This window comes from Homarus americanus, unplaced genomic scaffold (assembly GCF_018991925.1).
Source record: "Homarus americanus isolate GMGI-L3 unplaced genomic scaffold, GMGI_Hamer_2.0 scaffold39155, whole genome shotgun sequence".
Lineage (NCBI taxonomy): Eukaryota > Metazoa > Arthropoda > Malacostraca > Decapoda > Nephropidae > Homarus > Homarus americanus.
The window spans coordinates 3,066,235-3,081,623 of NW_024737042.1; the positions used below are offsets into that span (position 1 = coordinate 3,066,235).

General features: G+C 42.7%; 1 protein-coding gene across 1 annotated transcript; it reads right to left on the reverse strand.

Annotated features, from left to right (window-relative positions):
- Window positions 1-831: 831 nt before the first annotated feature.
- LOC121872773 lies at window positions 832-4,057 on the reverse strand. Its single transcript, XM_042375829.1, has 6 exons — window positions 4,003-4,057; window positions 3,737-3,853; window positions 3,260-3,372; window positions 2,259-2,406; window positions 1,502-1,642; window positions 832-1,000 (listed from the first exon to the last, which is right to left on the reverse strand). The coding sequence occupies exons 1-6, from the start codon at window positions 4,055-4,057 to the stop codon at window positions 906-908; spliced, it is 669 nt and encodes a 222-aa protein (XP_042231763.1). The 3' UTR covers window positions 832-905.
- Window positions 4,058-15,389: the final 11,332 nt, after the last annotated feature.

A 15,389-nucleotide genomic window follows, 5' to 3' on the forward strand; every position in this document is an offset into this window, starting at 1 on the left:
TACCGTCGGATGAGAGGAGAAGGATGCACCATAAAGAATTGGGACATAAAATGTTTTAATGGAATTGATAAATTTACGCTTCTTGTGTTGATCTGAAAATTTTTGCATTTCACACTTTATTTTTCAGCCATACGTTCTTTAGATTACGAAGTTCGCTTTGGTCCAAGACTGGGGGTTGTTCTGCCTGTCATTTAAAGCATCACGTTTAGCAGCGATGAGTACGTTGATTTCCGGGTCATTTTCATCAAAGCAGTCCCGGTGTATTCTTTTGAGGTGGCCGAGTGTCTGCAGGTTTTTGTCATGACAGTGTCGAGGATACCCCATTTGGCACCCGGATTCGAGTTGTTTGATGTCGGGTTGTGTTTCAGCCCATCCTCGAGCTGCTCTCTGAAAGCATGCAGCTACATCTCGTTACTGGCTCCCTATACATGCTTTACGAATTCAATACATCTCTTCATGGTATACAATGTATTGACTAATGTCTGTCTGCACTTGTATTCTTGCTTCACATTCATCGCCAAGTTGTTTCATGGTATGGTTTTTAGGGTTAGGTTAGGTTAGGGTTAGGTTAGGTTTGGTTTGGTTTGAGAATCCTGGATAGTATTCATCAGTGTCATTGTTGGACTCGAGTGTAGCAAAGGATTGTTTTTCTTTAAATGTAACTATGTGATGTTGGTGTAAGTGTGATGGTGTTGGTGTAAGTGTGGTGGTGTTGATGTAAGTGTGGTGGTGTTGGTGTAAGTGTGGTGGTCTTAATGTAAGTGTGGCGGTGTTGATGTAAGTGTGGCGGTGTTGGTACAAGTGTGGCGGTATTGGTGTAAGTGTGGTGGTGTTGGTGTAAGTGTGGTGGTGTAGGTGTAAGTGTGGTAGTGGTGTAAGTGTGGTGGCGGATGTGTAAAGAGATGTTACTGGCAGACAGCATACCAGTAGAGAATGTCTACCACATGAGTTGGTTCCGTGTTGGAGGTGAGGAAAGACTCATACTGTATCCAACAATTGCCTGAAAAAAAGAAGAGGAGAGATATAAGGTAAAATAACACATCTTGATTAATATTCTACCAAAGCTTGACGTTATTGTTATTGTACCAAGACATTTATTAGCGATCGGTGGGGTGACCTTCATTAATGACCTGTTTTGACCATGACCTTTGTAGTTAAAACAAGAAATGTTCTGTGTTGAGTTAGTGCTGAGCTCAACCAGCCATGGAAGTGTTTTTTTTTGGAGGGAGGGGTAGTTGGGTGGGGGGCACACAAACAAAATAATAAGGTTTGGGGAAAAAATATTGTCGACTTTGATCAAAATCATCAATCAATAAAGTTTGATTACCACAAATATGAGTAAATGTTGGCTGAAATAGTCAAGGAAGAAAGAATCGATTAATGCTCATAGAAGACTTAGTAGACTATCTTCACTTGGAGTTGATTATAAGACACATTTACACGACGACTCATTAAATCATAAAGGAATATTTAGCTTAAGGTAATCAAGGAGAAGAGTTACCTCGGACAACGCAGACAACACCGACACAGCCGTAATCGTAGCAATGGGCCATGGTGTCGACAAAGCCCATTGTGTTGTGAGGAAAGTGAGGATGATTGTAGCCAAGGAAGTTCGTATCGTACTTAATGACCATCCGGCAGTCTGTAGAATGAAGGGAAAGTTCGGTATTTGTAGTCACACTTTTTCTCTTTTGTAAGACCAGAATCATGGTCGATTATAAGACAAACATTCAGTACACCCAAATAAACCACAAGTTCTGTGTTCGAGTACTGTCATGTGCAGATAAATCATCTTCTCATGAAAACTTCGTCATGCACCTCCAAGCGTGGACCAAATGATGTGTCGTAAAAAAAAATAGTTGTAAGATATTGATTTCAAAAGATCCTGAAAAAACCCACGCCCCTTAAGTATTCTAGCCAAGAGATATAGTGGACCATTAATTAAATTAAAGAGGTGAAGGACGCCCATTAAGCATTGGGTCAGTTAAGATAGGAGTTAGACGTATTCATCGGGGAATTTTTCTGGTGAGAAGTGGAAGTGATATGGCTTGAAAGGAAGTCAGCAGGAAAGATGAAGAGAGGAGTCACCCTTCAGGGGGAGAATCGCTCTCTTGGTATTTTGAAGATTTTTTTTTTGTAGTATGAGTGCTATTATTGTACAGTATTGTTGTCTCATTGTAATCAGCTTCAACCAACCTAATCCTATAATAACATTTATTAGTGTACGGAAGTAATAGTACAGATATAATGGTACTGACCAGTATGGCCCAGAGCGACCTGGTTAAGTACGTAGGTGTGATTAGTACAAGCGTAGGCCGGTAGGTCGTAGTCTTGCTTCAAGTAGGCGGGCTGTTCGTAGGACAGCAACACACTTCCCACAGGACAGAGGGCAGTGGCGTTAAAAACCTGCCAAGTGTAAGTGTTACTTTACCTCTCGTATAACGAGAAGCAAAAAAAAAAAAAACTCCTTGGTTTATAGGATGAAGGAGTAGAGCCTCACAGAAGGGCTCTCCTGTTCCAAGTTTTTCATAAACATAATATACAAAACACATTCTCTTAGCGGCAAGGCAATTCAATGACGTCGCTGGTCGCGCAGGATATTTGTTTACAGAAGTAATCCATGCTATAAGCGGGAGATAGCATAAAAAATATGAGCGTAATAACCAAACGAGGAATCAAAGTTGTTGTGTACGGATCGGATAGTTGGCTCTAACGTAGCGAGGAGCGTCATGGGTACAGTATTAGAAAAGTTGGCAAGGATGAACAGAAAAATAACGGGGCCACTCATCAATAGGGGTTAGTTACTCGTCAATTGGGGCCATGCATCAATGGGGCCGCTCATTAATGGGGCCACTCGTCAATATGGAGATATTTATACTTGTTATGGAAGTAATACTCCCGAAGTAGTAAGTTGCAGACTTTGAGAAGAAGAGATGGATGCAATAATATTTTGAGAATTGATGATAACAAATGTAAAGGAGAAGACTAGTAAGAGTTGGTTAGGATTGTCCATTGGAAGATTGACAAAGAAAAATAAATATGCACTTTTACTTAGACAAAATAATATGACGTAATAACCTGACCTAACTTAATCTAATCTATCCTAAACTACCCTAATCTAACTTAATCTAAACTTACAGGGAATTAGAACTTTATATTAGTTTTTGCCCTGTAGGATTTTGCCCATGGGATCTGTCCGGTGGAATTTTCATAAAATCTGTTTGTTTTTGTCAATTGCATTTCATCTGGTGGTAATTACCTTCTCAGAAACGTAGACACTGAAGAGACTCCAGTCTGTTTCATTGGCCAGATACAGGTGGTCTCCCGCTAAGTAAGGCACCGTGTTCAGCAGCTCATACTTCTGCGTGACACCTGTCAGCATGTTCAGCATAATGTTCATATAAATTTTTAAAGATACGAAATAACACATGTGTAACAATGCCTCCTACCAGAAAATCATGAAATCAGTTCAGTCTGTTACAGTTCACACATTAGTACTATTGATTGGTTGTGTCCGACCTTCTGCATACGATACAAGCGTATGATTGTGTTGGTCAGAGCTTAGGCTACATAATAATACAAGTTATTTACACAGTTATTCATAATATTGGAAGTGTTTCAGTTAGTTCTTCGTGGTAATGGACGTGAGTAAGAGCCAGAAGTTATAATACGGGCAAGAGACGGGTTTTGTGTGTGTGTGTGTGTGTGTGTGTGTGTGTGTGTGTGTGGGACTCACCGTTGTGGTTGAAAGATATGCAGTGGACGTTCTCTGTACAGCGGATGCCGCACGTGGTGCTGGCAGACACCACACTCACCATTAACGAGCCTTCCTTCACATAGCGCTGGCCAGGACCTGGATATTGAAGACTTTTATTAAACTACCCTCAACACTGATCAACACAGCTGTGAATGAGTGCCTAACTTTTCAGATGGGGAAACGGAGGAGGTTGAGTGCTTTATTTTGTGCCAGAGACAGTGTATTCAGTGCTGTCGCCACACTACCTCCAACTGATGGGTCGTCGGGGTCAATAGACGACCCGCTTTCGACTTTTAACATGAATAACTCATGTTTTAAACTGAAGTGGTTAATGTGTTTCAGTCAATGGGGTCGCTCGTTATTTGGGCCACTCATCAATAGGGGCTACAGTTACTCGTCAATAGGGGTCCACTCATCAACTGGGGCCCGCTCGTCAGTCTGGTCCATGTAGATTCAACTGCCCGTGGGTGTTCTTTGATGAAGGAGAAAATGCTGTAAATAAATATATATTCCAAATCTTTTTTTATTGGTGGAATATGACCAAATTTTATGTATGTACTACAGATGGATGTCGCATTCGCGTCCGCGGAGCATGCGCAAAAGATCGAAAACTAACCACAACGCGTTGTGGTTGTTTGGAAAATAGCGATAAGCGAAATTTTGCTATAGGTTAGGTAAGGTTAGGTTACGTTTGTTAGATTAGGTTAGGTTGTATCTATTGGGCAAAACCCAATAAATCACTGTACAGTAGGTGCGCGTGATCCACGTATATGCTGATAACCACTTACGAAACAAGGAAACACGTCTAATTCACGATTTTGTGGGATCATGTGATTATATTTTCCGGTTTTTTTTACATTAATCAACATAGTTTATACCCTATTTACTGTACTAATGCTATATCTGGAAGGCTTTCTATCACTCAAATACCTCGGGCGGTAGTCGTCCAGATCGCACCCGAGTGTCAGTGTGAGCTCAAGGTCGAACTGATCGTGTCGTTAACGTGTAGTGAACTTGTACTGATCTGTTGACAGTCTGTATTTATTTCATACGTGAATATCTTCTTTAAGAAAATACTGCAGCCTAATGAATTATAATCAAAATGAAGGTAATATTACAAGTAATGGTCGTTGCACCATCTGTTTTTTGTAATAAAAAATTAGTTTACTCCTGATATAATGTAATTACGTTATTAGTGAGTATAAAGGATATGTGAAGTAAGTTATGTCAAAATGTTACAAAATGCCCTTAGCAAGACAAGAAAATATATATCACCTGTAGATGCTATTATCTTCAATATACAGCACAGTATAGCTAAGGTGATTGATCTTCGTGTCGTAAACTGGGGTCTAACCTTGGTGTAGAGGGCCGTGATTGTCAAGGCTCAGGTTTGTGACAGAACTATTGATTGGTGTTCATCAATTCAGTTGTTTCGAAACTTCTAAGAATAGAGGAGAGGTGATGACAGTGTACCTTCAGGTGTCATCTCATATGCACACATAAATATTTTGTCTTTGTTTAAGAATCACGATCAACTTGCGGATGGACACGACAGTGTGAGTGTGTGTGTGTGCTAGTGGTGTGTGTGTGTATGTGTGTGCGTGCTAGTGGTGTGTGTGTGTGTGTGTGCGTGTGCGCATGCTAGTGATAATATTAATAATAAAAATAATGATGATAATGATAATGATAATAATAATAATAATAGTAATAGTAGTAGTAGTCACCCCTGTGCCTCATACGCATAAGATCTAGTTCCTTCGTCCGTATGGGCCCAATAGCAGAGGTCGGAGGCGGAAATATCTGTCGCCCAAGTTGCTGGTCACTATGCCTGGCAACAGTCTTTGCTGCGTCTGTGCTAGCCCGAACCAAAACTGCACAAATTGTTTTTGTGCGAGAAACAATCGATCATGTGTGGATTGCAGGAAGCTAGACCAGTGTCGGAACCCACGTGGCAGGGAGCCGACACAGGCGGCCACAGTGGATATCGTCGGGACCCAACCACCAGATGATATCCCAAATGATAGCAGTGAGTCTACTCAACCCGAAAATGTAGTACTAATAAATGCTGCTCCCTCAGTAGCAGGTGTCCAGGAGGAGAATGAGAGACTGCCGCCTCAGTGGAAAGGCATGTCGATGGAAAATGCAGGCGTATGGGTCAAAGAAACCTACTCAGAAATTGTCAAGTGGTCGCCCGCTAACTTATTTGAACCACCCAAGTGTGCGGCCACCAAAGAAATGATTCAGGAGATGACTTTCTTCATGACTGATTACACTCAGGACCGCTTCCTCGCCCCCCTAGCTCTTCAAATACTGGCAATAATACCACATCTATTTTGTCAGAGGACACACACAAAGGCTAAGCACAAAGAAAATGTGGCAGCAATGAAGAGAAGATCGACAATGTGGCGGACTGGGGCCCTAGATGATCTCCTATGTGAAGCAAGAACACTGCAGGAGAGACTAAAATCTACGGGTGACGGAAAGCAAAACACCGATGACGTGGCAAGAAAATTTGGAAACAAAATGCGTGTGGGAAAAGTGTCTCTCGCGGTAAGATCTCTAACACATGAATCCTCCGGTGGAGTGATGCCAATAAACAGTGCGACATTAAAACTATTGAAAGAGAAACATCCCCCTGCAAGTGAAGATGAAGGCATCAGGCTCCGGGGTGACTATATCCCACCAAATGTTGTCCTGTTCGAGAAAATAACAGGAGAGATGGTGTGGAAAAAGGCACTGAAGACTCGAGGAGGAGCCGGCCCTTCAGGTCTGGATGCAAACGGTTGGAGAGTCATCCTCAGCACTAACAAGTTTGGCCCTGTAGCAAGCGAACTCTGCACTGCCATTGCCACCCTTGCAAGAAAGCTTGCATCCTCTTGCTGCCATCACCTCCAGTAGTAGCAGTAGCAGTAGCAGGTAGCAGTAGTAGTAAAGCAGCAGTAGCAGCAGCAGCAGCAGCATCAGCCAGCAAGTCCAGTCCAGCCAGTCCAGTCCAGTCCAGTCCAGTCCAGTCCAGCAGTCCAGTCCAGTCCAGTCGCCAGTCCAGCCTGCCCAGTACCAGTCAGCACCAAAGTCAGTACCAGTCAGTCGCCCAGTCAGTCAGTCGCTACCAGTAGCAGCAGCAGCGCCAGCCACAGCAGGTTACCAGTCCAGTTGTCGCCGTAGTTTTGTTGCAGTTGTTGTTGTAGTAGCAGTAGTAGTAGTAGTAGTAGTAGTAGTAGTAAGTAGTAGTAGTAGTAGTAGTAGTAGTAGTAGTAGTAGTAGTAGTAGCAGGTAGTCGACAGTCGACCGAGAAACAGGAGACCCTGCTGCAATGGCAATGTATGCAATAGGCCTATCAGTGCTCCAACAAGAAATAAAGTATGAAACAACTGGGGTCAAACAAGTGGCATATGCTGATGACCTCACAGGAGCAGGAAAAGTGGAGGACATCAAAAAGTGGTGGGACCTGGTAACATCGCGAGGTCCACAAATAGGGTACCACCCAAACGCCAGCAAATCCTTCCTCATCGTGAAGCCAGATCATTAAGATCGGGCTGTGGAGGTTTTCGGCGAAAGTGAGGTCAAAATAACTAAGGACGGCCAAAGACATCTAGGCGCAGTAATTGGCACTACGGACTTCAAGACCCAGTACGTAGGGGGAAAGGTGAACGAGTGGGTTAGCGAAATCCATGCTCTATCGGAGATTGCTAACACAGAGCCACATGCGGCCTTTGCAGCATTCACACATGGAGTCAAGCATCGTTGGAACTACCTGATGCGTACCATCCCTGAGATCCGAACCCTCCTCCACCCTTTGGAAGAAGCAATCAGTGTCAAGTTCATTCCCAAACTAGTGAAACACCACGACTTAACCCCAGTAGAAAGAACACTTCTTGCACTTCCACCAAGACTGGGAGGGATGGGACTAACTAATCCAGAGGAGATTGCTGACTCTGAACATCAAAATTCACTTAAGCTCACGGCAGCCCTCACTGACCACATAATAGCCCAGAATGCAACAGGGAAAGTGGACACCAGCGAAGTTAATAAGATCCGTAGATCCATTACAACAGATCGGCAGCACTGCCAAAATGACATGTTGCAGCAATTATTGCTGCAGGTTCCAGAAAATCTGACAAAAAAAGTAGCTATAGCGCAGGAGGTGGGCGCCTCGAACTGGTTAACTACGTTACCGATAAGGGCAAATGGTTTCAGCCTTAACAAACAAGAATTTACAGATGCCATTGCTCTAAGGTACGGTTGGCCAGTAGATGGTTTGCCCTCCCAATGCGTGTGTGGCTATTCCTATGATGGCGATCACGCTATGGTTTGCAAGAAGGGGGGCTTCATATGCATGAGGCATGACGAGGTAAGGGATCTCACAGCAAATATGTTGAAGGAAACCTGCCGGGACGTCATGGTAGAACCGACCCTCCTTCCACTGGATGGCGAGATCCTCCAACACAGGACTTCAAACACATCTAACGAAGCCCGTGTGGATGTCAGTGCTCGAGGATTCTGGACGCGGGGACAGCGAGCCTTCTTCGACATCAGGATTTTTGATCCCATGGCCGTTTGTCACCGTAACCTAGCTCTCGATGCTGCACATAGGAGGAACGAGAACGACAAGAGAAGGGCATATGGGGAGAGAATTCAAAATGTCGATCAAGGCAGCTTCACTCCGCTAGTGTTCACAACCTCTTGTGGGATGGGCCCAAGCGCAAGATGTTTCTACGCCAGACTCGCGGAGCTGATCTCCGAACAGAAGCAGCAGCCCAGAAGTTATGTCACAGCCTGGATGAGATGTCGACTGTCCTTCTCTCTCCTTCGGTCTGCTTTGCTCTGCCTCAGGGGAACGAGAGCTTCTGCCCCTACTCCGTCAACTGCTGCAGATATCGACTATGAGGCTACAGTCACCGAATGCCGCATCGATCTGCGGCTCAACTAATTTAACACAGATAGGATAGTTGCTTATGTATTAGGATATTTAATATTAAGGTAAATAAATGGTGGCGAAGGTGTGGCTATTGGGGGAGGCTGGAGGCCACGTTATAAAAAAAAAGTAGTAGTAGTAGTAGTAGTAGTAGTAGTAGTAATAATAATGATAATAATAATAATAAAAATAATAATAATAATAATAATAATAATAATAATAATAATAATAATAATAATAATAATAATAATAATAATAATAATAATAGTAATAAAAACCATAAAGAAATAAAAAAATAAAAAAAACAATATATATCTGTTGTGTTGTCAACAGTAAGAGAAACAATTGAGACCCTGCAATTGTGTGTAAATGAGGCAGAAAGTCAGATCATCAACCTGGGACTTGGTCACATATGGCAGCAGGGTCTACCATTAGACAACACATTATGCTTCCAATATCTTCCCAGGTGTGGCTGAGGAGAGTGTAGGTGTGGCGAGTGTAGATGTGGCGAATGTAAGTGTAGCGGGTGTGAGTGTGGGGAGTGTAGGCAGGGGTGGGGTCCAGGTGGTGAAGGTGGGGAGTGTAGGCAGGGATGGGGGAGTGTAGGTGGGGGTGGAGAGCATGGGCAGGGGTGGGGGTGTGGGTGGGGTCCAGGAGGTGTGGGTGGGGGTGGAGAGTGTAGGCAGGGGGTGGGAGTGTGGTGGAGGTGGAAAGTGTGGGCAGGGGTGGGGAGTGTGGGTGGAGGTGGAAGTGTAGTCAGGGGGTGGGAGTGTGGGCAGGGGGTGGGGAGTCAGGTGGGGTGGAGAGTGTGGGCAGGGGTGGGAGTGTGGGTGGGGTGGGGAGTGTTGGCGGGGGTGGGGAGTGTAGGTGGGGGTGCGGGGTGTAGGCATTAGGTCAACTGAACGCCATCACTTTCACTTACTCCTTGACGTTTTGCGTTATTGCTGAGCTTCAATAGCTAAGGTCTTTAAGCGGGTAACAACGGTAGTACTGTAATTACACCCGTCTATCAGAAGTTAACAAGAGATACAACTTTTCTATATTTGGCTTCACTTCCTCTAGTGTATTGTTGGGTACCCATTCACAGCTATGTCGTCTGGGGGTGCCTCGGGGTGCGAACCGGTAGCCCAGATGACAAGAGGCAAACTCTGTATGCACTTGGATGCTGCACTCCGTTGACACGTACAGGATCCAAGTTTAATACTAGCAGTCCGTATGAGAGCCTAGAAAGTTAGAGATTTATTGAAGGTGGATTTATTGGTAATTGTGTAAGGTAGGTTTTCCATTAAAGGGTAAATTAATTGATGGTAGCAACATGTGTCCCATGACAGCTAGACGGCCAAGCAAAGTCTTCACCGAGTACTAATAGTTCAGGAGACCAGCCTACACCAATAGATATGAAGAGCGTCAGAAGAGAAAGTTAAACAGCGATACTTGAGATGTGACTTATAGTGTGTTAACAAGATTGTGGTAAACATAACGGTGATAAGTTACCAGAAGGGCCAAAGGTAAACTACAGCACGACTCTCCACTGTACAACAATATTTACTGTACCGAGAATCTAACTCTACGCTCGCAAAACATCTGTATGCTAGAAACATCAATTAACTGGCGATGTGTATTTCAGTAAAGGTCGGGTCTCTGATGGGCTCAAAAGAAGGAATTCCACATTCTAGATACTGTACTGAACGTACATATACGACTCCCAATAACAGGAACAGGGTCAAGGTGTTTTATACAGCTTCTAAGATATTTGTATCCGGGCTCCCAAATCAGCTGCTCGTCAACGAATGAGTCTTAAAGCGAACTGTGCTATCGTATGAACAAACTGTAACAATTTCCTGACAAAGACGAACTTTACATATAAATCTCTTGAGACCAATTTCTCCCGGGAGAGACGAATTCCACGTAGGTTAGGTTATTTTGATTCCGAATTATTTGCTTGTTGTAGCTGGTGTTGGCAAATATTTCGTCGACTTAATAAACAGTATATGGGTAAATTGCCTACATATCATTTACGTGGTAGTTGGAGGGAAACTATTGCCCAGGAAAATGGTTTCGAACTGTTTGGGTGTTGAGTAAATATTGCCTACACTGATATGGAATGCCTTGTGGAGAGGAATTATTGAATGAATCGTGTCAGCATCATGTAGTCGTATCGAGTAAAGCCTGGTTGACAGAGGGAAAGACCATTATTGTTTTGAAGAATTAAGTAAATGCACAGTTAACTTTTTTCCCTAAAAGTTTACATAGATAAATATTTAAGGAAATGAGATGTGATGAAGTTTTCGTGTGTCCGGTTTGTTCGGTATTAGGAGGAAAGTACGATCCCTCTCTCTCTCTCTCTCTCTCGGCAATAAGTTATTCAGCGGGAGACAGAAGGGGGTGTATATATCAGGTAACTTCACGAGAGTAAAATTTCCCCATTGCACATACTACAACAAAGTATTTTTAATATATTGTACTGTACACCTGGAGCAATGAGAATATTTGTGAAAATTCCCCAATTTGCTTTACTGAATCATGAGCGAGGATAAAGCTTCGGCTGTAGCTCCTGTATTATATGGGGAACGGAAAGAGGAGATCTAGTTAGGGTTTGTGTGGAAAGTTAGTTGTAAGTCAGTTGAACCTTCTTGTTTATCATAACAAAGGGGGACTCGAATAAAGGCAGTTATTGTCGCTCGGTCATCGTGTACAGCCACTCAAGTACTGAGAAAGGTCGAGGCATTTGGGGTATGGTGTCTTGAGCAATCTCGGGATAAATGAAGGCAAATAGTACAAGAACAATAGATCCACCTCAGTATCTACTAACTGGTGCTGTGCGGGTCAGACAGTCACAGTGGAAGGTTTACTATTCAGAAGAGGCAGAAGCTGTAGAGGTGGCAGAAGCTGTAGAAGTGGCAGAAGAAGCTGTAGAGGTGGCAGAAGAAGCTGTAGAAGTGGCAGAAGCTGTAGAGGTGGCAGAAGAAGCTGTAGAAGTGGCAGAAGAAGCCACTGGTGACAGGGCTTAAGAAGCTTCCTCAGGTGTCATGTACAGGTCTCGGTCTACAGTTTGGGCAGCTGACAGTTTTTACTCAACATCGAAAACCGGACCCGTAACCATATCTGCACAAGTTGCTGTTCTGGCCTGCTGTGTCCTGTGCCTGGCTTGTGTTGAGTCCACCCGGAGGCGGATTACATCTGCTTGTTGAGCAAAGGCGGGGTGTATAGGATATGTTGTTGTGTGTTCTCCATTGAAAAGAAATGTGTGTTTCGGACAAGGATGCTCACACTGTCCATACCAAAGAAGAGACATTTGCTACACAGTTGTGGGGTGGGATTGTAAGGGCGGCTGCACGCTGCCTCCTTGTAAGGGCGGGGGTAACACTACTACTTACTGCTGAACCACCGAGGCCACCCTTATCTTACACATGCTCTCTCTCTTAGTTCCTTCAATTGTTCTGTCTACATATTTCAGTTATTGGTTACTACATAACCTTAGTTCTTTGGTCCACAGTGCCGGTTGTATATGTTCGGGATAATTCTGGAATATAATTATCCCATGTTGGGTAGTGAACCCATGTGTAACTTTTTGGTTTCAGTAATAACGTGTTGTGTGTTGTGAGTGCATCTCATATGTACTAACAACAGTCTGTGAAGGTATCATATGTAAGTTTGTTATGTATGTAATGTCATGTACCACCAGTAATACGTGAGAAGTAAAAGTGTCCACTTGGATTGGCAGTTAAGAGAAGCCAAGGAATTGGTCCTGGTAACTGTAATGTAATGTAACACCAGTAAGGTTGTGTGTAGTAAGAGTACAGTATCTGAGTAAATTGCAGTTGAGTAAAGCCGAGGAGTTGCACCTTGGAGTTGTATGTTAATGATATATTTTTCCCTAATTTGATTTCATATTAATAAACCTTTTCTTAGAGTATATTAGGGGTATTCATTTCACCTCGGTATTTACCGTTATTCGGTCCAAGTGACCCTGATACCAGAATTACAGTACCCACGTGCCTGTCCTCGCCATGCTACCAAAAAGAACTGATGTATGTAGTAACCATGAACTGAAATATGTAGACAGAGAGAAGTATGAGTAAGATAAGGGTGCCCCCGCTCTTATAAGGGTGGCAGCTAGTTGCGTGGTACTTCCCTTACAGGATGATAGGGTCGTGCTTAATAAATGTTGCCGGGTCAGTATAATGACTTAAATGGGCTGGATAATAGTTCTTGCAACTCACCCACAACACCACCATCTGTACTATTGTATATCAACTACTCTGATCACTCCTTGGTGGGAGGTCGGCCCCTACCAGCCTTACTAGTGCCATCTTACCAAACATGACCGACCTATCACAGCATCAGGTAAGTGTGTGGTCTCCAAGCAAACTACAGCTCCAAGTGTGACTCAATTTACCAGATGGAAGGAAATGGGGAATTTTATACATGACTACACTATGCTGTACAACCAACAGTCTGATCCTACCTCCCACCACCAGAGGGCAGCACTCTGTCATGACTCTCCTGGTGAGAGTTCTTGAGGCAAGTGAGATGACATGTAGAAATAACAGTATATAGTATGTAGAACAGCATATAACATGTTGAACTATACGGTAAATTACATGTCGAACTATACGGTATACAACATGTCGAACTATACGGTATACAACATGTCGAACTATACGGTAAATTACATGTAGCACAATACGGTAGACAGCATGTAGAACTATACGGTATATTACACGTAGCACAATACTGTAGACAACATGTAGAACTATACGGTATATTACACGTAGCACAATACTGTAGACAACATGTAGAACTATACGGTATATTACATGTAGCACAACACTGTAGACAACATGTAGAACTATACGGTATATTACACGTAGCACAATACTGTAGACAACATGTAGAACTATACGGTATATTACATGTAGCACAATACTGTAGACAACATGTAGAACTATACGGTATATTACACGTAGCACAATACTATAGACAACATGTAGAACTATACGGTATATTACATGTAGCACAATACGGTATACAAAATGTAGAACTATACGGTATATTACACGTAGCACAATACTATAGACAACATGTAGAACTATACGGTATATTACATGTAGCACAATACTGTAGACAACATGTAGAACTATACGGTATATTACACGTAGCACAATACTGTAGACAACATGTAGAACTATACGGTATATTACACGTAGCACAATACTATAGACAACATGTAGAACTATACGGTATATTACACGTAGCACAATACTGTAGACAACATGTAGAACTATACGGTATATTACATGTAGCACAATACTATAGACAACATGTAGAACTATACGGTATATTACACGTAGCACAATACTATAGACAACATGTAGAACTATACGGTATATTACACGTAGCACAATACTGTAGACAACATGTAGAACTATACGGTATATTACATGGCACAAGCACAATACTGTAGACAACATGTAGAACTATACGGTATATTACACGTAGCACAATACTTATACAACATGTAGAACTATACGGTATATTACATGTAGCAACATGTAGAACTATACGGTATATTACACGTAGCACAATACTATAGACAACATGTAGACTATACGGTATATTACATGTAGCACAATACGGTATACAAAATGTAGAACTATACGGTATATTACATGTAGCACAATACGGTATACAAAATGTAGAACTGTACGGCATATTACACGTAGCACAATACTATAGACAACATGTAGAACTATACGGTATATTACATGTAGCACAATACTATAGACAACATGTAGAACTATACGGTATATTACATGTAGCACAATACATATACAAAATGTAGAACTATACGGTATATTACATGTAGCACAATACGGTATACAAAATGTAGAACTGTACGGCATACATCATCACAGGATGAACTGAGAGCACCTCGGAATCGAGCCACCGACCACTGTAACAGGAGCCGAGCGCTGACTCACTGGACCGCCACACGCCAAATAGTGCTGTACCGGGCCAACCAGCTATACACTCTCCTGGTGACGCTGTATCCAAACCCATTCCTTAAACACCGTAAGTCAATTCAGAAGTCATGTGCTGTTCCTGTATCACCGCCATGTATTATACAGTCGTCTAGCAGTCGATAAACAAGACACATATAATCAGTTCTTGGATACGTTTCCCCTATACGTAACAACTAGTAGTATAAATAGTATATATGTAACAACTAGTAGTATAAATAGTATATATGTAACAACTAGTAGTATAAATAGTATATATGTAACAACTAGTAGTATAAATAGTATATATGTAACAACTAGTAGTATAAATAGTATATATGTAACAACTAGTAGTATAAATAGTATATATGTAACAACTAGTAGTATAAATAGTATATATGTAACAACTGGTAGTATAAATAGTATATACATCACAACTAGTAGTGTTATTGGAGGGGACATATTCGGAGTGTGGGAGCGGGAATTTCAGTGTGTCGGTGAATATCGGATGTCACCCAAAGCATTTTGTCACCGAAGGTTCTTCTCATCGCTTACGGCGATCACCAAGCGAGTTTGTGAGTATTTGGTTGGACGGCTACCGCAGATGCCAGTGCCAGTGCCAGTGTCGATAGGCCTACTTTGGCAGGGGTGGCATCGAGACTCTCGCCCTTATGGGGCCAAGTGCTCTACGCTTGCGGTCGTCCCCCCCCAAGTA